Source organism: Erythrolamprus reginae, chromosome 1 (assembly GCF_031021105.1).
Source record: "Erythrolamprus reginae isolate rEryReg1 chromosome 1, rEryReg1.hap1, whole genome shotgun sequence".
NCBI lineage: Eukaryota > Metazoa > Chordata > Lepidosauria > Squamata > Dipsadidae > Erythrolamprus > Erythrolamprus reginae.
The window spans coordinates 108,594,049-108,612,868 of NC_091950.1; the positions used below are offsets into that span (position 1 = coordinate 108,594,049).

At 44.5% G+C, this 18,820-nt stretch overlaps 1 protein-coding gene across 5 annotated transcripts in view; it reads left to right on the top strand.

Annotated features, from left to right (window-relative positions):
- The window catches only part of NAV2 (neuron navigator 2), a 395,483-nt gene that overhangs the window by 240,217 nt on the left and 136,446 nt on the right, over window positions 1–18,820 (top strand). For all 5 annotated transcript variants that reach the window (XM_070761666.1, XM_070761675.1, XM_070761699.1 and 2 more), the window contains one exon: window positions 528–650. In XM_070761666.1, the coding sequence (XP_070617767.1) occupies window positions 528–650 (123 nt within the window). The remainder of the gene's footprint in view (window positions 1–527; window positions 651–18,820) is intronic.

Below are 18,820 nucleotides of genomic sequence, written 5' to 3' on the forward strand. Positions count from 1 at the left end.
CTCATGGAAGCAGTTTATTGCAGAAACGTTAACAATTCAGTTTATATACACCCGCAGTACTAGATGAAAGTTTTATTTAACTTCTTTAGTTATGAAGGAAAATGTCAGTTTTCAGTGAGTAAGCAAATTAGTACTAGCATTTCCTAGTAGAAAATGTTAATGACAGCATATATCTTTGCAAGCTCTCTCATTTTTTCAGACTTATATATAAAGAATATAAACTAATTAATCAAAATACATTGCAATGTGTGCCAAAACAAGCTCAAATAGGTAGTACATTGTAATCCACAGAATTTAGATCTGTACATGTTCCCTTTGCCTGCTTAACTTTTGATTTGTTGCAGTCAATGAGGTGTTCAGGCTGGATTTGGCATTTTTGTCCTCCTATTGAGTCCTTCCCAAAGACATAGGATAGGCAGATGTGGATGTCTGATAGTGTCACAGATATAGGTTACAGGAGGTAAGCTGTTACAAGTAGAGTTGCCCTTTGAAATTTACTAATGATGAATTATTGTTATTATTTACAGGTACATGACTGATGGTGGATTGGGCCTTTATACAAGAAGATTAAACAGACTTTCTGATGGGATGGCTGCTGTAAGGGAAACTTTACAACGCAATACCTCACTGGGTCTTGGTGATGCAGACAGGTAGGAGGAACTGTCTCACTTAAAATAGGCGTTGATTGCTTACCTGAACGCCTCTTCTCGTACGGTGAGCGGGTACAGCAGTCACATGGGTTGCTCATGTCCAATCCGGTGGAACTGAGCCTAGTATTAAAAAAGCTTGCCGGATCCGCCCCTTCCCCAGAATTCGCGAATCCATAGACTAGGCTCAGTTGTGAAGCTCTGTAGTGTTCAACTCTCATTATTAGAGGAAGAAAGATATAGAAAGGTAAAGAAGACACATACAAGGGCGGGAAGTGACTGCTGTACCCGCTCACCGTACGAGAAGAGGCGTTCAGGTAAGCAATCAACGCCTATTCTCCGTACTGAAGGAGCGGGTCCAGCAGTCACATGGGACATACCCAATAGATGGTCCCTAGGGTGGGATTAGCTTGCTATCGTGTGAGATAACGGATTGGAGTACCCTTCTGCCGAAGGCAGCGTCCGCTGAAGCGTAAGAATCAATTTTGTAGTGCCTGATGAAGGAATTTGGCGAGGCCCAAGTGGCTGCTTTGCAGACCTCCTCCAACGGGGCTTGAGTCGCCCAAGCGGCCGAGGTGGCTGCGCTCCTGGTGGAATGCGCAGTGATGTTCCTTGGAACTGAGAGGGAGGCCGACTCATAGGCCTTAGATATAGTCCCTCTGATCCAACGGCCTATTACTGTTGAAGACACTTTGGCCCCCATGACTCTGGGATGATAGGCTACAAAAAGTGCTTCTGACCTCCGAAAGGGTCCTGTGCGTTGGATATATATTCTCAGCGCTCTGGTGAGATCCAGGGTGTGCCATCTAATTGCCAAGGGATGGTCTCGTTGGAGGCAGAAGGAAGGTAGGACAATATCCTGAGATCTGTGGAACATGGAACTGACCTTGGGTAAGAAGGTAGGGTCCAGTCGCAAGACTACCTTGTCCTGATGGAATTGACAAAGGTCCTGCCTGATTGAGAGGGCAGCCAGCTCCGAAATGCGCCGGGCAGAGGTAATAGCCACCAGGAAAGCTACCTTAAAGGATAGGTACCTGAGGGATGCCGATTTTAGGGGTTCGTATGGTGCCTGCGTGAGGGAATGGAGAACCCGTGGCAAATCCCAGGATGGATACCTGTGGACCTTGGAAGGTCTGAGGTTGGCTATGCCCTTGAGGAATTCCTGAACTTCAGGGAAGGATCGGAGAGGCTGTCTGCGGGGACCCCCTAGGACAGATGAAATGGCTGCCAGATGACGCCGGAGGGTGCTGGTGGAAAGTCCTTTATGGAAGCCTTGCATAAGGAAGGAAATAATTCTGTGTATGGGGATGCACAGAGGGGAGAGACCTTCCTGTAGACACCACTGGTGAAACTTGGACCACGTGTGGTCGTAGATTCGATTGGTCGAGCCCCTCCTGGCCTTTAGAATGACCTCCACTGAATCGGGGTCATGACCACGCAGTTCTAAATCTCTCCTGATAACAGCCAGGCGGTGAGGTGGAACCACTCCGGGTCTGGATGGAAAGAGGCCCCCTGCCGCAGCATATCCCCCGAAACGGGGAGTCGCCAAGGGTCCTGGACGGACAGCTGTTGGAGATCCGCGAACCAGGGCCGGCGGGGCCAATGAGGGGCGATTAAGATTACTCGGGCCCTCTCGGTGAGGACCTTGTGAATCACGTCCGGGAGGATTGGAATTGGAGGAAATGCGTAGAGTAGGCCTGGAGGCCATGGACTCCGGAGGGCATTGATTGCTTCCGCTCCCGGGGATGGAAATCTGGAATAGAAGCGAGGGAGTTGGGCGTTCGCATTGGTCGCGAAGAGATCCAGGACTGGTAGGCCGAATCTGAGGGTGATTTGATGGAACAGGTCTTGATGGAGGTTCCACTCTCCTGGGTCTATCGTTGCTCGGGATAGCCAATCCGCCTGGACGTTGAGACTCCCCGAGATGTGATCGGCTAGGAGTGACTGGAGATGTTTTTCCGCCCAAAGGCCCAACTTGAGGGCCTCCCTCATGAGAGCCTTGGATCTCGTGCCCCCCTGTCTGCAGATATGGCTTTTTGTGGCAATGTTGTCGGTGAGAATGAGAACGTGCCGGTTGGGAATGCGAGGAGAGAAATGCTTCAGAGCCAGGGAAACGGCTCTTAACTCTAGCCAATTGATTGGCCTGGAAGCTTCCTCCGGGGACCACGTGCCCTGGGCTATCATCCCCTGGGCGTGGGCGCCCCATCCCGATAGACTGGCATCTGTGGTGATGACAAATTGATCCGGGCACCTGAACGGGGATCCTCTGTCCATGGCCGGAGACTTCCACCACTTGAAGGATCTGCGAACACTCAGTGGGATGACAATGCGTCGATTTGAGTTGCTGTGCCCCGATCTCTGAAAAGGCAACAGTAGCCACTGGAGTTCCCTAGCATGAAGGCGAGCCCAGGGAATGATGCCTATGCAAGACACCATCTTCCCCAAAAGGGAAGATAGAGTAACTATGGATACTGAAGGATTAGATAAGATGTTAGAAATTAACTCCACTATACTGAGTTTTCTCTCGGGAGAGAGAAAAACCTGGGAGGATTTTGAATCAATAATGGATCCCAGGTGAGAAATGGAAGTGGATGGTTGGAGGTGACTTTTATCAAAGTTGATGGAAAATCCATGGTCCTGAAGGACTGACATGGTGACAGAAAGGTCTGTTTTCACTCTCTCTAGGGAGTTCCCATGAATTAAAATATCATCAAGATAACATAAAATGTGGATGGGAGACGCCCGGATATAGGCCGCCAGGGACCCCAAGAGCTTTGTAAAGACCCGAGGGGCCGAGGAAAGGCCAAATGGCATCGCCCTATACTGGAAATGCCTGCCTTGAAAGGAAAAACGTAAAAATTTTCTGTGGCATTTGGCTATAGGAATGTGAAGGTAGGCCTCAGTGAGGTCTAAGGAGACCATGAAATCTCCCGAGTGAATGGCGGCCAAAATAGAAGACAAGGAGTGCATCTTAAACTTCCTATATTTGATGAATAGGTTTAGTTTCTTTAAATCCAAAATGGCTCTCCAACCTCCGGAGGACTTTGGAACCATAAATAGGATGGAGTAAAAACCTAGGCCCTTCTGACCGGAAGGGACCGGTTGAATGGCTCTGATGGACAAAAGATGAGAAATGGCCTCCTCCATACGGTTACAATCTGAGGATGACCTGGGAGAAGGGCAGGAAATAAAACGTTTAGGGGGAGGAGAAATAAATTCTAAAAGAAGGCCTGTTTGAACAGTGTCAATGACCCAAGGGTCCTTGGAGGTGAGACGCCAATTAGAGGCGAAATGAGCTAGGCGACCCCCTATGGGAATGGAGGTAAGATTACCATCTAGGTTTTTTTGAAGCCCTGTTAGAGGAAGCTCCCCTTTGGAAACGAAACCCTCTACCCCTGGAGTTCCTACCTTGGGAACGAAAGCGGGGGGAATACTGACCTGGAGATCTCTGATAGGAAGCCGCTTGATCTTGCTGGCGCCCTGGGCGACGAAAGGACTGCGTTTTGGTAACCTTTTTGGTGGTTGGACCCAAAACCTTCTTCTTGTCCGTGGTCTCCGTGAGGAGTGGATCCAGAAGATCACCGAAGAGAAGGTCGCGCTTTAAGGGGCCCTGGGATAACTGCCACTTTTGGCGAACTCCCGCTTGCCAAGGGCGAATCCATAGGAGTCTTCTTGCCGTTGTAGAGGCTGCAATAGACTTAGCAGAAAATCTAGTAGATTGCAAGGTGGCATCAGCCACGTACTGGGCAGCTGCAAAGACCTTGTTGAAGTCTTGTTGACCTCTCAAGTCATCGGGAGGAATGTGCTGTTGAAGTTGGCGAAGCCACAGCAGCATGGCTCTGGAGAAGAAGGAGGCCGCTGCAGAACTTTTAATGGCCCAGGAATCAGCGGTGAATCCTCTTTTGAGCATTTGCTCGATGCGCTTGTCCTCTGGGCGGAGGACTTCCTCCGCCTCGCCTGGCACAGCCGCTGCCGAGTGAAGAATCTTGACAGGTTCATCTGGTTTGGGAAAGGATAGAAGCTCTTCGTAGGAAGAGGAAAGTTTATACAACTTTCTGTCCTTGGTGGAGGGATTAAGGCCAGAGGCTGGAAAATCCCACTGTTTGAGTAAGGCATCTTTAAACAATTTAGGCATAGGAATTACCTCGTTATCCTCCTGTTCCTCTGTGAAGTAAGGTAAATTCTCCTCCGGGGGATCAGTGGAAGTGGAGGCTTGTTTCTCCTGAGCCGCTAATCCCGTAGAAATTCTAGCTTTGAGGAGGAGAGATTTGAATAGTTGAGAAGGAAAAATAGTAATTGGAGGAGGGACTTTTATTTGGGATTCCTCATCCTCTGATAAGCCCTGAAAAGGGTCTTCATCTTCCTCTACATCCTCATATTCATCCTGGGAGGATTCTGAATCATCCTGAATAGGAGCTCTGACCGCTGGGGAAGAACCCAAGGGGCGGGAGGAACGAGAAGGAGGAAGAGGTAAAGGAAGCTCATTGATGGTGGAGAGTTTGGCATCAATGGCTTTGGACAACACAGCAAAAATAGATTGGAACTCAGGAGGTAAACTGGAAATATCAGCAGAAATGGCAGAAGAATCCCTAAAGGCCTGGGAGGATCCTGGCTGGGGGGAATCTTCAATAATATCTGGTTCCTCTGGACCTATGCCCCATAGGTTAGGTTGGGGTCTGTCTAGGTTTGGCTCATCCAGAGATAACACAGGGACCCCAGAAGGAGGCAGACTAGAGGCCTCTGGTGGGTCTTGACTACTGATTACTTGGGCCTGCACTTTCAAACGTTTTGCTGATTTGTCATGGATTTTTTGTAGGGCTAGGTCCCTTCTCTTCTCGGCCCTGGTGACCTTGGTCGAGGGGCGGGCCCCTGGAGAAGAGGAGGAAGAGGCCTGGGGGATACTAGTAATCTCATCGCCTGTAGGCCTGGCCTCTCTGGGACCTTTAGTTGTGCCTCTCTTGGGAAAAGTAGCCATAGTCTGACAATTAACAGAAGACAAGGCTGAGCCAATAACTGAATTATAAGGAGAAGATTTCAAGGACTTCCCAAGAGGAATGGATCCTGCTTCGAGGCCTCGAAGCTGCTGAAACGTGAGGACAATCTGGGCAAACCCAGAGTTCGTGCCCCCAAATCCAGCGGGGCCAGCCTCCCTAAACTTTGTAATTAAGTAAACCAAGGCACTCTGGTTGGAGGCTTAGCCGGTGGAGAATTTAGCCTGGGACCCCCAAGGCCCGCTCCCGGATCCACGCGGTGGACTGAGGCCTACGCGGCTGGCAGAAGGCCAACACAAGAGGCCTAGATTTTAAAAAAGGGCGCGAAGGCCTTCGCGCCGAAAAGATCGCTCCGTAGAATTTCTTAAGGGAAAAGCGATCGACTAAGTCCAGGAGACTAGAAGGCGTCTCACTCCGCAGGAGGTATTTTATAAGCCCTTAAATATTTGTATACAATAAATAATCAATAATTCAATGGATAAATACTTGCACCAGGACCTCCAGGCCAAAGGATTAGAAGAATCCACAAGCGGCCGCAGGAATCGTAACCGGCAAAACCGCCGGGGGAAAACGAAACCGCAACTTCTCCCAAGGAAAAAAGCCGAGCCGCTTTTTTTCTTTTTTTCTTTTAAACGGCTGGCGCAATTAGTGCAAGTAATTAAATAAAGACAATAAATCTTACTACTTTTTGAAGGAAAGATCGAAGGGAAGGTGTTAGAATGTTGAACGAGCTATCACAATACAACCGCAGGATATGCGAACTGAGCGAATTCTGGGGAAGGGGCGGATCCGGCAAGCTTTTTTAATACTAGGCTCAGTTCCACCGGATTGGACATGAGCAACCCATGTGACTGCTGGACCCGCTCCTTCAGTACGGAGAATTTTTGAGTTTGAAATATATTTCACTGCAGATACAAGACAGAAATGTGTTATTTGAAAAAAATAGCACTGCAAGGCAGAAATATTCAAATTTAAATGTTGCTGTTGTTTGGCTGAAATATTTTGACAAGAATTGAACTTATAATACACCAAGTAAAGCAGGACAGAAATTTATTTTATACAATATCACAAATGAATGTCTTGTTTGTCATTCTCTACTAATAGAATAAAATTCTAAGCGATGAAAATGTAATTACAACAAAAATGTTGTAACTGACAGTTGTTACTCCAAAGCACAGGACTATCGGGTAAAAAAGAAGTTATGTATTTGGAAATTTACTTTCCCATGTCAGTTATAAGAGCAGTAATATGAAAATGTACTGTATCTGCATTTCTATCAACTCAAATAGATCAAACATGTATCAATTATTACATAATGAGTTAATTTTTTCATTTTAAAATACCATGGCATTGCTTCTGTAAATTCAATATTTCCTGAAGTCTAGCTTTTCTGTTATTTTCATTATAGTAAATTAGAACCTGTCAAAAATAATTCCAGTTTATTATTGTCATGGAATAAATACATAATGCGGATTAAACCTTAGTTGTGACTGACACATCAGTAATACATTTGATTACTATAAAAGGGTTTGAACTCATGATGAGAAGAAATAATTACAAATAACAGACATTATGTTCATCAGGGTGTAATTACAAATAAAGCTAATTTCTTGGTCTAATATAGTATTGTTCCCTTTTAAGAATAGCAAATCTCTAGACTTTTAGGATTGAGGACAAACCTTTGTCCACTGTAGCTTCCATCAATCTGGTATCTACCAGGTGTGTTAAACTGCAAATCTTGTAGTTCTCAGTAAGGGAAGAACTAGTTGGAAATTATGGGAATTGATGTATTTGAACAGGACTGGCTTGTGGAAAGCTCTGTGGTGGCTGAAGATTTAGTTTGTACTTTGGTTTTTTTTTGTTTGTTTGTTTGAGGTAATTGTGCGGAATTTGAGACTTTTTGCAAAGTATTTATCTACAGTTGCTATTATAGGTGCTTTGTAGGATACTAAAACTTATTAGCATGTTCTAAAAGTATATTTAATCCAGCAACACATATATTCTTCTCTGATGGGCATTTTTTTCATACTACCACAGACAAGGTGTTGGGGGAAATGCAAATATTAGCTGTTGGTAGAGAGGTTATTTGTGGAGCTGATAGGTTTATTGAAAGATTTCTACACAACCTTTGCAGCTGGAATGCATGCAGACAAGGAGATGTCTTATCTACTTTTTCTTAAGTCAAATAAGAAATGGGCAGGAAAGAGACAATACAACCTTGAAGGCTTAATCCATGATGTTGGTTTAGCATCCAAAGGTGCACGTACATTCAGATAAGGTTTATTATAATTATGACTGAGGTTTTTTGGTTGGGAGAGAAAATCCTATTGCTACTAATTTATTCCAAGCCAGAAAAATCCTTGTGCAAACTTTGAACTTTAAAACTGTGTTTTTGGGAGGGGAGGATAATCTTTTGAATGTTGAACTAATGCTTGGCTTCTTGTGGAATGTTATATATTCAAATATATTTTCCATGGAACATAGCAGAAACCAGAGCAGTGTAAACAGCATCCATATGCTTAAATATGACTCAAATAAATCAATTAAGCAATAAATTATTACAGATTTGACTTGAATTACAATTGAGGGCATGCAGTTTACATAGTTTAGTGATTTCCATCACCCAAATGGTTGTGGTGATAAATGTACTCAGCAGAGTTCTATTAAATGATTCTTTTTTCAATTTGCTGCCGTCTACATTGTTGGAGATTTGAAATCCCATGGATATGGATGAACAGGCTCAGAAAAGCTGTGATATAGTAAGATGGCTAATAAGAAAGCCACCGTCTTTTTGTGTAAAACCACATCAGGCTTTGATAGAAAGAGGAGAGATTTTATTAGTCTTTTAATTCCACTGCTATATATATTAACTCAGGATTCCAACAAACATAATGGAAAATATGCAAGTGTTTTTAGTTAACTGAATAAACTAATCAGCTGAGCTTGGCTCATTAGTTAAGCAGAATCAGGCCTGATTGCAAGACAGGAAAAGCTGTAGGCCAGACTGGGAATCACTAAGCAGTACTGGAAGAAAGAAATGGCAAACTACTTCTGAATTATTGCCAAGAAAACAACATAGACATGTCTGTGAGATCACTGGAGTTGATATTGACTCAAAGGAGACCTTGTTTGAAGTTAGAAGACTCCATAGGCCTTACTCATATGGCAATACACATGCAGAGCCTTGCAAAGTGCTTTGAGTACCAAACTCCAGTCTTAAGCCATTTTAAGAAATAAACTTTCTATTCTAAGTTGTGGTTGGGCAATCTCTGAAACGCTAGTAACTCTGAAGGTTTTAATAGAGGCTAAATCTTCCAACCAGTATTATCACCATATTTTTTTAAAAAACTTTTGTATAATTCACAAGAAATTTGGAATAAAGAATTTAAATATGGCATATTTATTTATTTATTTATTACTTAGATTTGTATGCCGCCCCTCTCCGAAGACTCGCATTAGATATTTTGGAGTTTATTGGATTTATCTATTAAAAATAGTTTGAGGTTTCCAGAGGGACAAACACCATTTTCGCTATAGTTTAAACCTCTATAATCACAGACTATATATTGTTATCAGGGCTGGCATGATGTACCATAATTCTGGGTTTCTGTAAAGTAATTTACCAATGAATGGGTCTCACTATTTATTGCCCTTCTTCCATCAAACAAGAGATGAGGAAATAGAAAACCTATTTGTTTGGTTGTTTGTTTGTTTTGTCAAGTACATATTGGAGGTATGTAAAGATATAATAATATTCATATGCATGATACTAATAACATACTAGCTAAGTCAGGAGTGTCAAAATGATGGCAGGCTGTCCATGTGTGTCACATGCAGGCCATGCCCACCCCAGCTCTGTGAATGGGAAAACCATTGCAAAACATCATGACAGCAACCTGATGCCATAGGTTTGCCACCTGTGTTCTAGGTAAACTAGGTGCAGAATCCATTGAACAGCTGAAGAATCACATAATAAGTAAAGTAAAATGATAGTCAGAAAGAGGAAATATTATTGCCAGGGATTTCCAAGGGGGAAAAATACATGTACCTGCAATCAATTTTGTAAGATTTCACCTCCAGCCCTTCCAACTATCAAAATCTCACCTTAATTTTTCACCTGAATGAAGTCAGGGTGGTGTGCGTGAGAAATGTTTCCTCACTCCTAATCAAAATAAATCAGTAAAAGAAAAAAAACATTTCACATACAATTTACAGGAAAATGTTTTTGAGAAAGAATAGACATTTTTATCCTCCCCAAGGGCATATTTAATATACAGTGATACCTCGTCTTACAAACGCCTCGTCATACAAACTTTTCGAGATACAAACCCGGGGTTTAAGATTTTTTTGCCTCTTCTTACAAACTATTTTCACCTTACAAACCCACCGCCGCCGCTGGGATGCCCCGCCTCCGGACTTCCATTGCCAGCAAAGCACCCGTTTTTGCACTGCTGGGATTCCCCTGAGGCTCCCCTCCATGGGAAACCCCATCTCCGGACTTCCGTGTTTTTGTGATGCTGCAGGGGAATCCCAGCAGGCGAATCCCAGCAGCACAAAAACGGGCGCTTCCCTGGCAACGGAAGTCCAGAGGTGGGGTTTCCCAGCGAGGGGAGCCTCAGTGACATCGCAGCATCACAAAAACACAGAGGTCCGGAGGTGGAGGGGAACCTCAGGGGAATCCCAGCAGCGCAAAAATGGGCGCTTTGGCTGGCAAAAGGGGTAAATTTTGGGCTTGCACGCATTAATCACTTTTCCATTGATTCCTATGGGAAACATTGTTTCGTCTTACAAACTTTTCACCTTAAGAACCTCATCCCGGAACCAATTAAGTTTGTAAGACAAGGTATCACTGTATTTGGAAAATCTAAGGCCCACCATAGGTGGAAAATATCAGTATCTCAGCTCCTGCCTTATTGTTTTCTGTGGCTACATGTTTTAATGTCTCGGGATTGGCAAGTGGGATTTTTTTTTTGTATTTTAACAATACTTGACTATTCTAGATTGAGCTTTCTGTACAGTTTTTGATTTCCCACCATAAGAAGGTAGGAAAACCTGCTGCCAACTTTAAGCAACTGTAGTCAGAGCTTTCTAAATAAACAAATCAATCCTCAAGCTTCCCTCCCTTGAGCAAGACATTTCGGTATAGACCTCCTGTAGTGCTTTTGGGGGTTATGGGAGTCATCCTGCAAAGAACTAAATGGCACCAGGTTACCCAACCTTTTTGAAAAGACACTACACAGGCCACTTTTAAATCTTTATAAAGTTGCATGTTCCAAGATAGAGACAATTTAAGACTAAACCTGCATTGCCCCATAAGAAAGCTCACATTAGAGAAACACCTTTCAGCTGTGGCGAAGGGGGCGTTCGCCCAGGTTCGCCTGGTGCACCAGTTGCGACCCTATTTGGACCGGGAGTCACTGCTCACAGTCACTCATGCCCTCATCACCTCGAGGTTCGACTACTGTAATGCTCTCTACATGGGGCTATCTTTGAAAAGTGTTCTGAAACTTCAGATCGTACAGAATGCAGCTGCGAGAGCAATCATGGGCTTTCCCAAATATGCCCATGTTACACCAACACTCCGCAGTCTGCATTGGTTGCCGATCAGTTTTCGGTCACAATTCAAAGTGTTGGTTATGACCTATAAAGCCCTTCATGGCACCGGACCAGATTATCTCAGGGACCGCCATCTGCTGCACAAATCCCAGTGACCGGTTAGGTCCCACAAAGTCAACTAAACAATGCCGCTTGGCGGGACCCAGGGGAAGAGCCTTCTCTGTGGTGGCACCGGCCCTCTGGAACCAACTCCCCCCAGAGATTAGAATTGCCCCAACCCTCCTTGCCTTTCGTAAGCTACTTAAAACCCACCTCTACCGCCAGGCATGGGGGAATTGAGATGCTCTTTCCCCCTGAGCCTTTACAATTTCATGTATGGTATGTCTGTATGTATGTTTGGTTTTTTATATTACAGTAATGGGTTTTTAATCATTTTTAGTATTTATTGGATTATTATTGTACATTGTGTTATTATTGCTGTTAGCCGCCCCGAGTCTCCGGAGAGGGGCGGCATTCAAATCCAATAAATAAATAAAAATAAAGAAAGAAAAGAAATATTTGGCACATATTTTTGCAATGAAGTTACAGTGGTACCTCGGTACTCGAACGCTTCCTTTCTCGTACATTTTGGATAACGAACAAAATTTTCGGCAAAAATTTGCTTCAGTATCTGAACAAAAATTCGGATACCGAACAGTCACAGAAAATTTTGTTTATTATCCGAAATGAGGGGACGAGGTGAGAAGGAATGGGAGTCGGAATCCGACACGCCCATTCTGGCCGCCCACTAAACAGCCTCCCAGTCGTGCTCCAAGCTGTAGGGAGTGGGGGGGCGGCTGCAATACCGTCAGTTTCAGGGGGGCTCCTTTCCTTTAAGCAGTTACACCAACTTTCTCTTTCCCGAGAGTAGCGACGGCAGCAGAGGCTTTCCTTAGAGCAGCAGCAACGCCGGGAACGTCAGAGGCTTCCCTTCTCACATTCGCGGCGTGGGTTTTCCTTCCCGCCCTTCTTTCTGTAAGCCGGTTCTGCAATTTGGAGCACGTTTCGCTCGCGCTGCTTGCCGTGTGTGCGTCCGCAGCTTGGTCGGCTGCTCCCGGTAGCCTTGCGCGCGGCTTCCCTCTGATCTCCGGTGAAGCGAGCGGCTTCCTTCTCCCTCTTTCTGTTTTTTACCCCCCACCCTTGATGTCTGCCTCTCACCCAGGCGAAACGCGCCGCGCCAGCCAATCCTCGCTTCCCCGCGCGGCGCTTCCTCCCGCTGCCTTCAACCTGAGTGCGGCTGGACCCGGGCAACCACAGCCCCGCGCAACCCGGAGAGGTGGTGGTGGTGGAGAGACTTGAACCACCCGCCGGCCGAGGAGCAATGGGAGGAACGGGCAAAAGAGAGCGAGGACAGTCTCTTTGCGCCCTTGGGCTGGGGCTCCCTTCCCCTTAGCCGGCTGGGCTCAAAGTTTATGGGGCTCGCCGGAGGAAGTCTGCGTGGTGCCTAGACACGCGCGGGTGGGGTCTCGGGCAAGGCACTTTGCGCTGGAGGGCTCCGCTCGGCGCCTCTTGGAAGAAGAGGAGGAGGAGGAGGAAGAAGAGGAGGAAGAGAAAGAAGAAGGAGAAGAAGAGGAACCGTTCTCGCCTCTCCCTGTTCTTTTTTTTCCCCCAAAGCGAGCGGGTCGGGTCTTTTGGGGGGATTTTTTTCTCTTGGAAAGCAATTGGGGGAGAGCGGCATGGTGGCCGGGATGGGGGCGCTGCTTTGGGCTCCCCGAGAGTAGCGACGGCAGCAGAGGCTTTCCTTAGAGCAGCAGCAACGCCGGGAACATCAGAGGCTTCCCTTTCTCATCTCACGTTCGCGGCACTGCTGCTGCTGTAAGGAAAGCCTCTGCTGCCGTCGCTACTCTCAGGAAAGAGAAAGTTGGTGTAACTGCTTAAAGGGAAGACGAACCACTAAGGAGCCCCCCCCCCCGAAACTGCCCCCACCCTAACTACAGCTTGGAGTGCTTAGACCTCATATCTTTATCCCATAGGAAATAAAGGAAATAGGGGCTGGAAACCAATTAAACCCATTTCCATTATTTCCTATGGGATAAATTAATTCGGTACTCGACCAAATCGGTTCTCGACCACACTTTTGGAACGGATTATGGTCGAATACCGAGGTACCACTGTATTGTAATGTTTCAAACTGCCTAGCTTGCATGTCCAAGCTAAAACCTAGCTTGTAAATTGTAGACAGAATGAAGATTTCTCACTATTAATTTTATTAGCCTTCCACACAGCCTCTACAAAATGCATTTCTTCCTGTAGCAGATCAGGAGCCCTGAAAGTAGAAAATCAATTCAATGCCTGATTGTTAGGTTAATGGGGATCATCACAAAAACAGCTGAGCTTCATAGTTCATTTGTCATTTAGTGTGTGCAAGCATGCATGCCGTTCACAGTAATTAGCATCTGAACCCCTTTTTAAATTTAGCTTTATTGTATATAGTTGAGAGGATGCCAAGTAACCAAAAATAGCTTGAGCTTATCATTAGTATTGCTGAGTATAACCATGAAGTTGTGAAACCTGGTTCATCATTTGGAATTCTGGGAGGTTTGCATTTTTCCATGATTATCTAAATGAGACGGGGCATGGCCTACAAAAAGGTCCTGCATTAGACAAGCTCCAATAAAAACCACTTGGCAACAGATGATTAACATTTATAAGAGAACAGGGTGAGGTTAGGCAGAGAAAGCATCCACAAACAAGATGCAGACAAAGAAATGGAATGTATCACATTTGGACTAGTTGACTAGATCAGTGTTTCCCAACCTTTTTTGAGCTGCGGCACATTATTCACATTTACAAAATCCTGGGGAACATTGAGTGGGGGGCGGGGGCGGGGGGGTGTGTGTAAAAAAAAGTTTGGACAAAAAATATCTCTCTTCCTCCCTTTCGCTCTATTTTTCTCTCTCCCTCTTTCTCTCTCTCTCTCCCTTCCCTCCTTTTTCTTTCCCTCTCTCTCCATCTCTCTTTGTTTCTCCCTTCCTTCCTCTCTTTTTTGCCCTCCTTCCCTCTCTCTGTCTTTCCCTCACCCTCCTTCCCCCCTCTTTCTCTCTCTCTCTTGCTTTCTCTCTCTTGCTGTCTTTCTCTCTTTCTCTCTTCCCCCTCTCTCTCCCTCTCTCTTTCTCTCTTTTGCTATCTCTCTTTCTCTCTCTCTCTTTTGCTTTCTCTCTTTCTCTCCCCCTCTCTCTCCCTCTCTCTTGCTATCTCTCTTTCTTTCTCTCTCTCTCTTTTGCTTTCTCTCTTTCTCTACCCCCTCTCTCTCCTTCTTTCTCTCCCCCCTCTCTCCCTCTCTCTTTCTCTCTCTCCCTCTCTTGCTATCTCTTTCTCTCTCTCCCTCTCTCTCTCTCCCTCTCTTGCTATCTCTTTCTCTCCCCCCTCTCTCCCTCTCTCCTCTCTCTCCCTCTCTTGCTATCTCTTTCTCTCTCTTTCTATCCCCCCTCTTCCTCTCTCTCTCCCTCTCTTGCTATCTCTTTCTCTCTCTTTCTCTCCCCCCTCTCTCCCTCTCTTTCTCTCTCTCCCTCTCTTGCTATATCTTTCTCTCTCTTTCTCTCCCCCCCTCTCTTCCTCTCTCTTTCTCTCTCTCCCTCTCTTGCTTTCTCTTTCTCTCCCCCCTCTCTCCCTCTCTCTTTCTCCCAGTAGCCGTGGGGCGATGGCAGGGTGATCAGCTGTGAGGCGGAGCTCCAGAACGGAGGCACAGACGGCGGTGGCTAGACGCCGTACATTTCTGGCGTTGCGCTGGGCATGGACATGGGGCTTGAGCCTCCGTCCTGGTCCAGCCAGCAGGCAAGTGCCAGCCACGCAATTCCAGCATTTCCAGCCGCCGCCGTCGGTGCCTCTGTTCCTCTGTTCCGTAGCTCCGCCTCACAGCTGATCACCCTGACGTCGCCCCACGGCTACTGGGAGAAAGAGAGAGGGAGAGAGGGGGGAGAGAAAGAGAAAGCAAGAGAGGGGGGGAGAGAGAGGGACCACCCTGCCACCGCCCCACGGCATGGCTCCTGCCCGCTGCCGCTGCCGCTGCCATCACCCTCCCGCTGCGCACCGCCCTGCCGCTGCCCTCCCACCAAGCCGCAAAGCTCACCTGATGACAGGGAAGCTCCAGCCGGGCGGGGCGCCGCAGCTGCTGGAAAACTCGGAAGGCGCAAAGAAGCAAGCTCAGCTTCCGGTCTCACAACTTTTTTCTCTTCGCAAAAAGTTGCGAGACCAGAAGCTGAGCTTATTTCTTCGCGGCACACCTGACCATGTCTCGCGGCACACCAGTTGGGAAACACTGGACTAGATGACCCTTCCAACATTTTTAGTTTGTTCAGTAGAATTTCCATTTTTGGTCAAATCCAAGCTATAAAGACTTTAGAAAACGTACTGCAGTAATTACAGGACTGCTTTAAGATGAGAGACTTATTGTCCTGAATTACAGGTAAAGTTTGATCAGTTTGGTCTAGTGGTTAAAGCACCAGGACAGAAAGCAGAAAACAGTGAATTCAAGTCCTACCTTACACATGAAAGCCAGCTGGCTGTTTATGGACCAGTCACTTTCTCTCTCTCAGCCCAACCCACCTCATAGGGTTGTGGTTGAGCAGAAAATGAGAGAAAGAATGTATATTAGATATGTTCCATGCTTTGACTTATTTATGAAAAAGGAAAAAAATTAAATACTTCTAATACATTTTATGAAAGCAACAACTTTAGAGAACTAATAAAGAGTAGAAAGTATCTTTGTGTAAGCAAATATGTCTTCTACATAAATATCTGGTTAAGAAGTAATAATTAGAAGGCTACGTGATGCCTGAATTTGGTTCAGAAGAGGTATTTTGGGACATGTTGTGAATGCAGCACCTGCCTAAAAATTATTAAAGATGTCACATCTGTTTCCAGGATTAAATTGCTGGTTTATGCTTCCTCACATTCCAAAATAATTCTTCCAAACTGAATCCAAAACGTTGCATAGCCCATGTTTTAGTTGTTACTACATGATCCTTAATACTGAAATCTTGGCCTAGGGTAGGTTATGGTCTATTCCCTTAAATTAGTTTAGAATATTGTCGCAACTGGATTTTTGCTTTGTTCCTTTCTGATCTGCTGTTGGTTGATTTTTTAAATCGTTACTCTGTTCTTTTACAATTTTATTAAGTAATCTGTCAGGATTTGTAATTGGGATGTTATATATCTTTATTACATAGCTAAATACATATATTGTCAAATAAAAAAAATTGTATTGGAATACATATGTTCCTTTATCATTGATAAGGTTGGGTGTAGCAGATGGAAATTGAACATTCATTAAATACTTGCGTGTCTCTGGGATAAATAGTTTCAGGCGAAGAATAGGAAGAATTAGACTCAAGTCTACCCTAAAGCTTTTGCTACATAACTGTATCAATTTGTCTCAAATGTTCTCCACAAATTTGTTATGCAGATAAAATGAGAACAGGGAAAGACCGCATACATTCTTCTGATTAGAAAAAGAACCGTATCAAACATAACACATTAAATAAAGTTTAATTTTGAGGTATGAGTTGCAAGGTATATTTTACTTTATAAATGAACAAAATTTGGATCTGGTCAATATCTGGATGAGTTACTAACAAGGATAGCTTGCATGCAACCTTGGGATCTATACAGTAATGAAAAAAAGATGGATATGTATGTACTGAATGCATAAAATAAACATAACTTGGGTTTAGCCAGAATATATAAATAGCACTGCCACATAAACATCATTTAAATATAACCATTTAATGTGCTTATATGCATGCATTCAACAAAACTACACTCTAACCCTAATTTTTTTCCGCTTTCCTTATGGGAAAAAATCAGTCAGATAGTCAAAACCAAACAGCTCTATAACTAGGCAGCTTCTGAAGTCCTAGAATACTTCTTGGTTTTGTTTTGTGGGGTTGTTTTTTTTTTCATTCTTGCAATTAACATGACCACTCTTCTGGCATTTGTCTCCAAGTATTTGTTGACACCTTGGTCCTTGGGAAAGTACATGTATCCAAAATTAGCTCTTCAAACTGTACTATATGAATATTTAAAGTTCCTGTAATAGAAAAAAATCAAAGGGCTACTTAAATGTTCAACCCAGCAAATCCCACTCCTCTCCGAGCTGTCTGGTTCAGTTTTTATCAGCAAGCTCAAAAGCAACCCCACTCCAAAAAAAAGAGAGAGAGAGAGATAGGTCTTTTGTTTGGGCCTTGGAGATAATCTTTCTCCGACTATGTAAACTAGCATTTACCTTGAAGCTCAAATGCCAATAGAACAATAAAGGGGGGGGGGGGGGTTTCCCTGTTTTTCTTTTCTAAAAATCACTGCACTAGAAATACTGAAATATGAAATATAGAAATACTGTTACAGAAGATGCTGTAAATTTTGTGAGTGGGTTTTTGGAGTGTTTGAGTGAACCTACTCATTCTTTATTCTATATTGATTGGAATTCCTGACATTGCAATTTAAATTTCACGAATCCCAGCGACCAGTTAGGTCCCACAGAGTGGGCCTTCTCCGGGTCCCATCAACTAAACAATGTCGGTTAGCGGGGCCCAGGGGAAGAGCCTTCTCTGTGGCCGCTCCGACCCTCTGGAACCAACTCCCCCCAGAGATTAGAATAGCCCCCACCCTCCTTGCCTTTCGTAAGCTCCTCAAAACCCACCTCTGCTGTCAGGCATGGGGGAATTAAGATAATCTTTCCCCCTAGGCTTCTACAATTTATGCATGGTATGTTTGTATGTATGATTGGTTTTATAACAAGGGTGTTTAACTGTTGTAGTATTGGATTTTTACATTCTGTTTTTTGTCACTGTTGTTAGCCGCCCCGAGTCTACGAAGAGGGGCGGCATACAAATCCAATAAAATGAAATGAAAAATGAAATATACAGTATCTCACAATATATAGGAACTCCTGGTGTCACCCACAGGGAGGTTAGGTGTGTGCGTGGGAGTTCTAGAAGAGGGAATATTACATATCTATCTGGAGATTACTCAGTCATGTTTCCCCCCAAAAAAGTATGGACTTTCTTGGGCTTTTTTGAAAATGTTCCACTTCTCATCCAAGAAACTTCTTCAATTTTGCTTGTCATTCTTCAACCTTTTGGATGACAAATGAAACATTTTCAAAGAGAAAAATGAAGTCCAATTGCCTTTTGGGATATTACGTGTGTGCAGCCTGAGATAGGATTGGATATAAAACAAGCAAACAGAGGTTTCTGCTTTCTCCTTCAAGGCCCAAAGATAATTTACATTTTATAAAAACTCAGGTGTCTTATAATAGGTTGATTTATGAATATGCACCTTCCCAGCGTGGTAGGGATACAATTCTTGGAAGTCTTGGTAATTCTTAGTTTGGTGCTAAAGAAAAAAAATTTGTGGAAGGAGGGAAAAGAGTTTTTAATCCTTCAAGTTGACTAATACGGCATGAATATAACTATATACTGTTTAAATATTAAGTAGAGTGGAGTGTTGTTGTTATTGTTGTTTGCATGATGTAGAAATGCTTTGCCATTGTCTTCTTCTGAGCAGCTTTTGAACTTCCAAATATAGCTGTGATAGATTTGCCAGAGCCAGAGAAAGAGAATGGTGCTTTGCAAATTATTAGAAATGTAC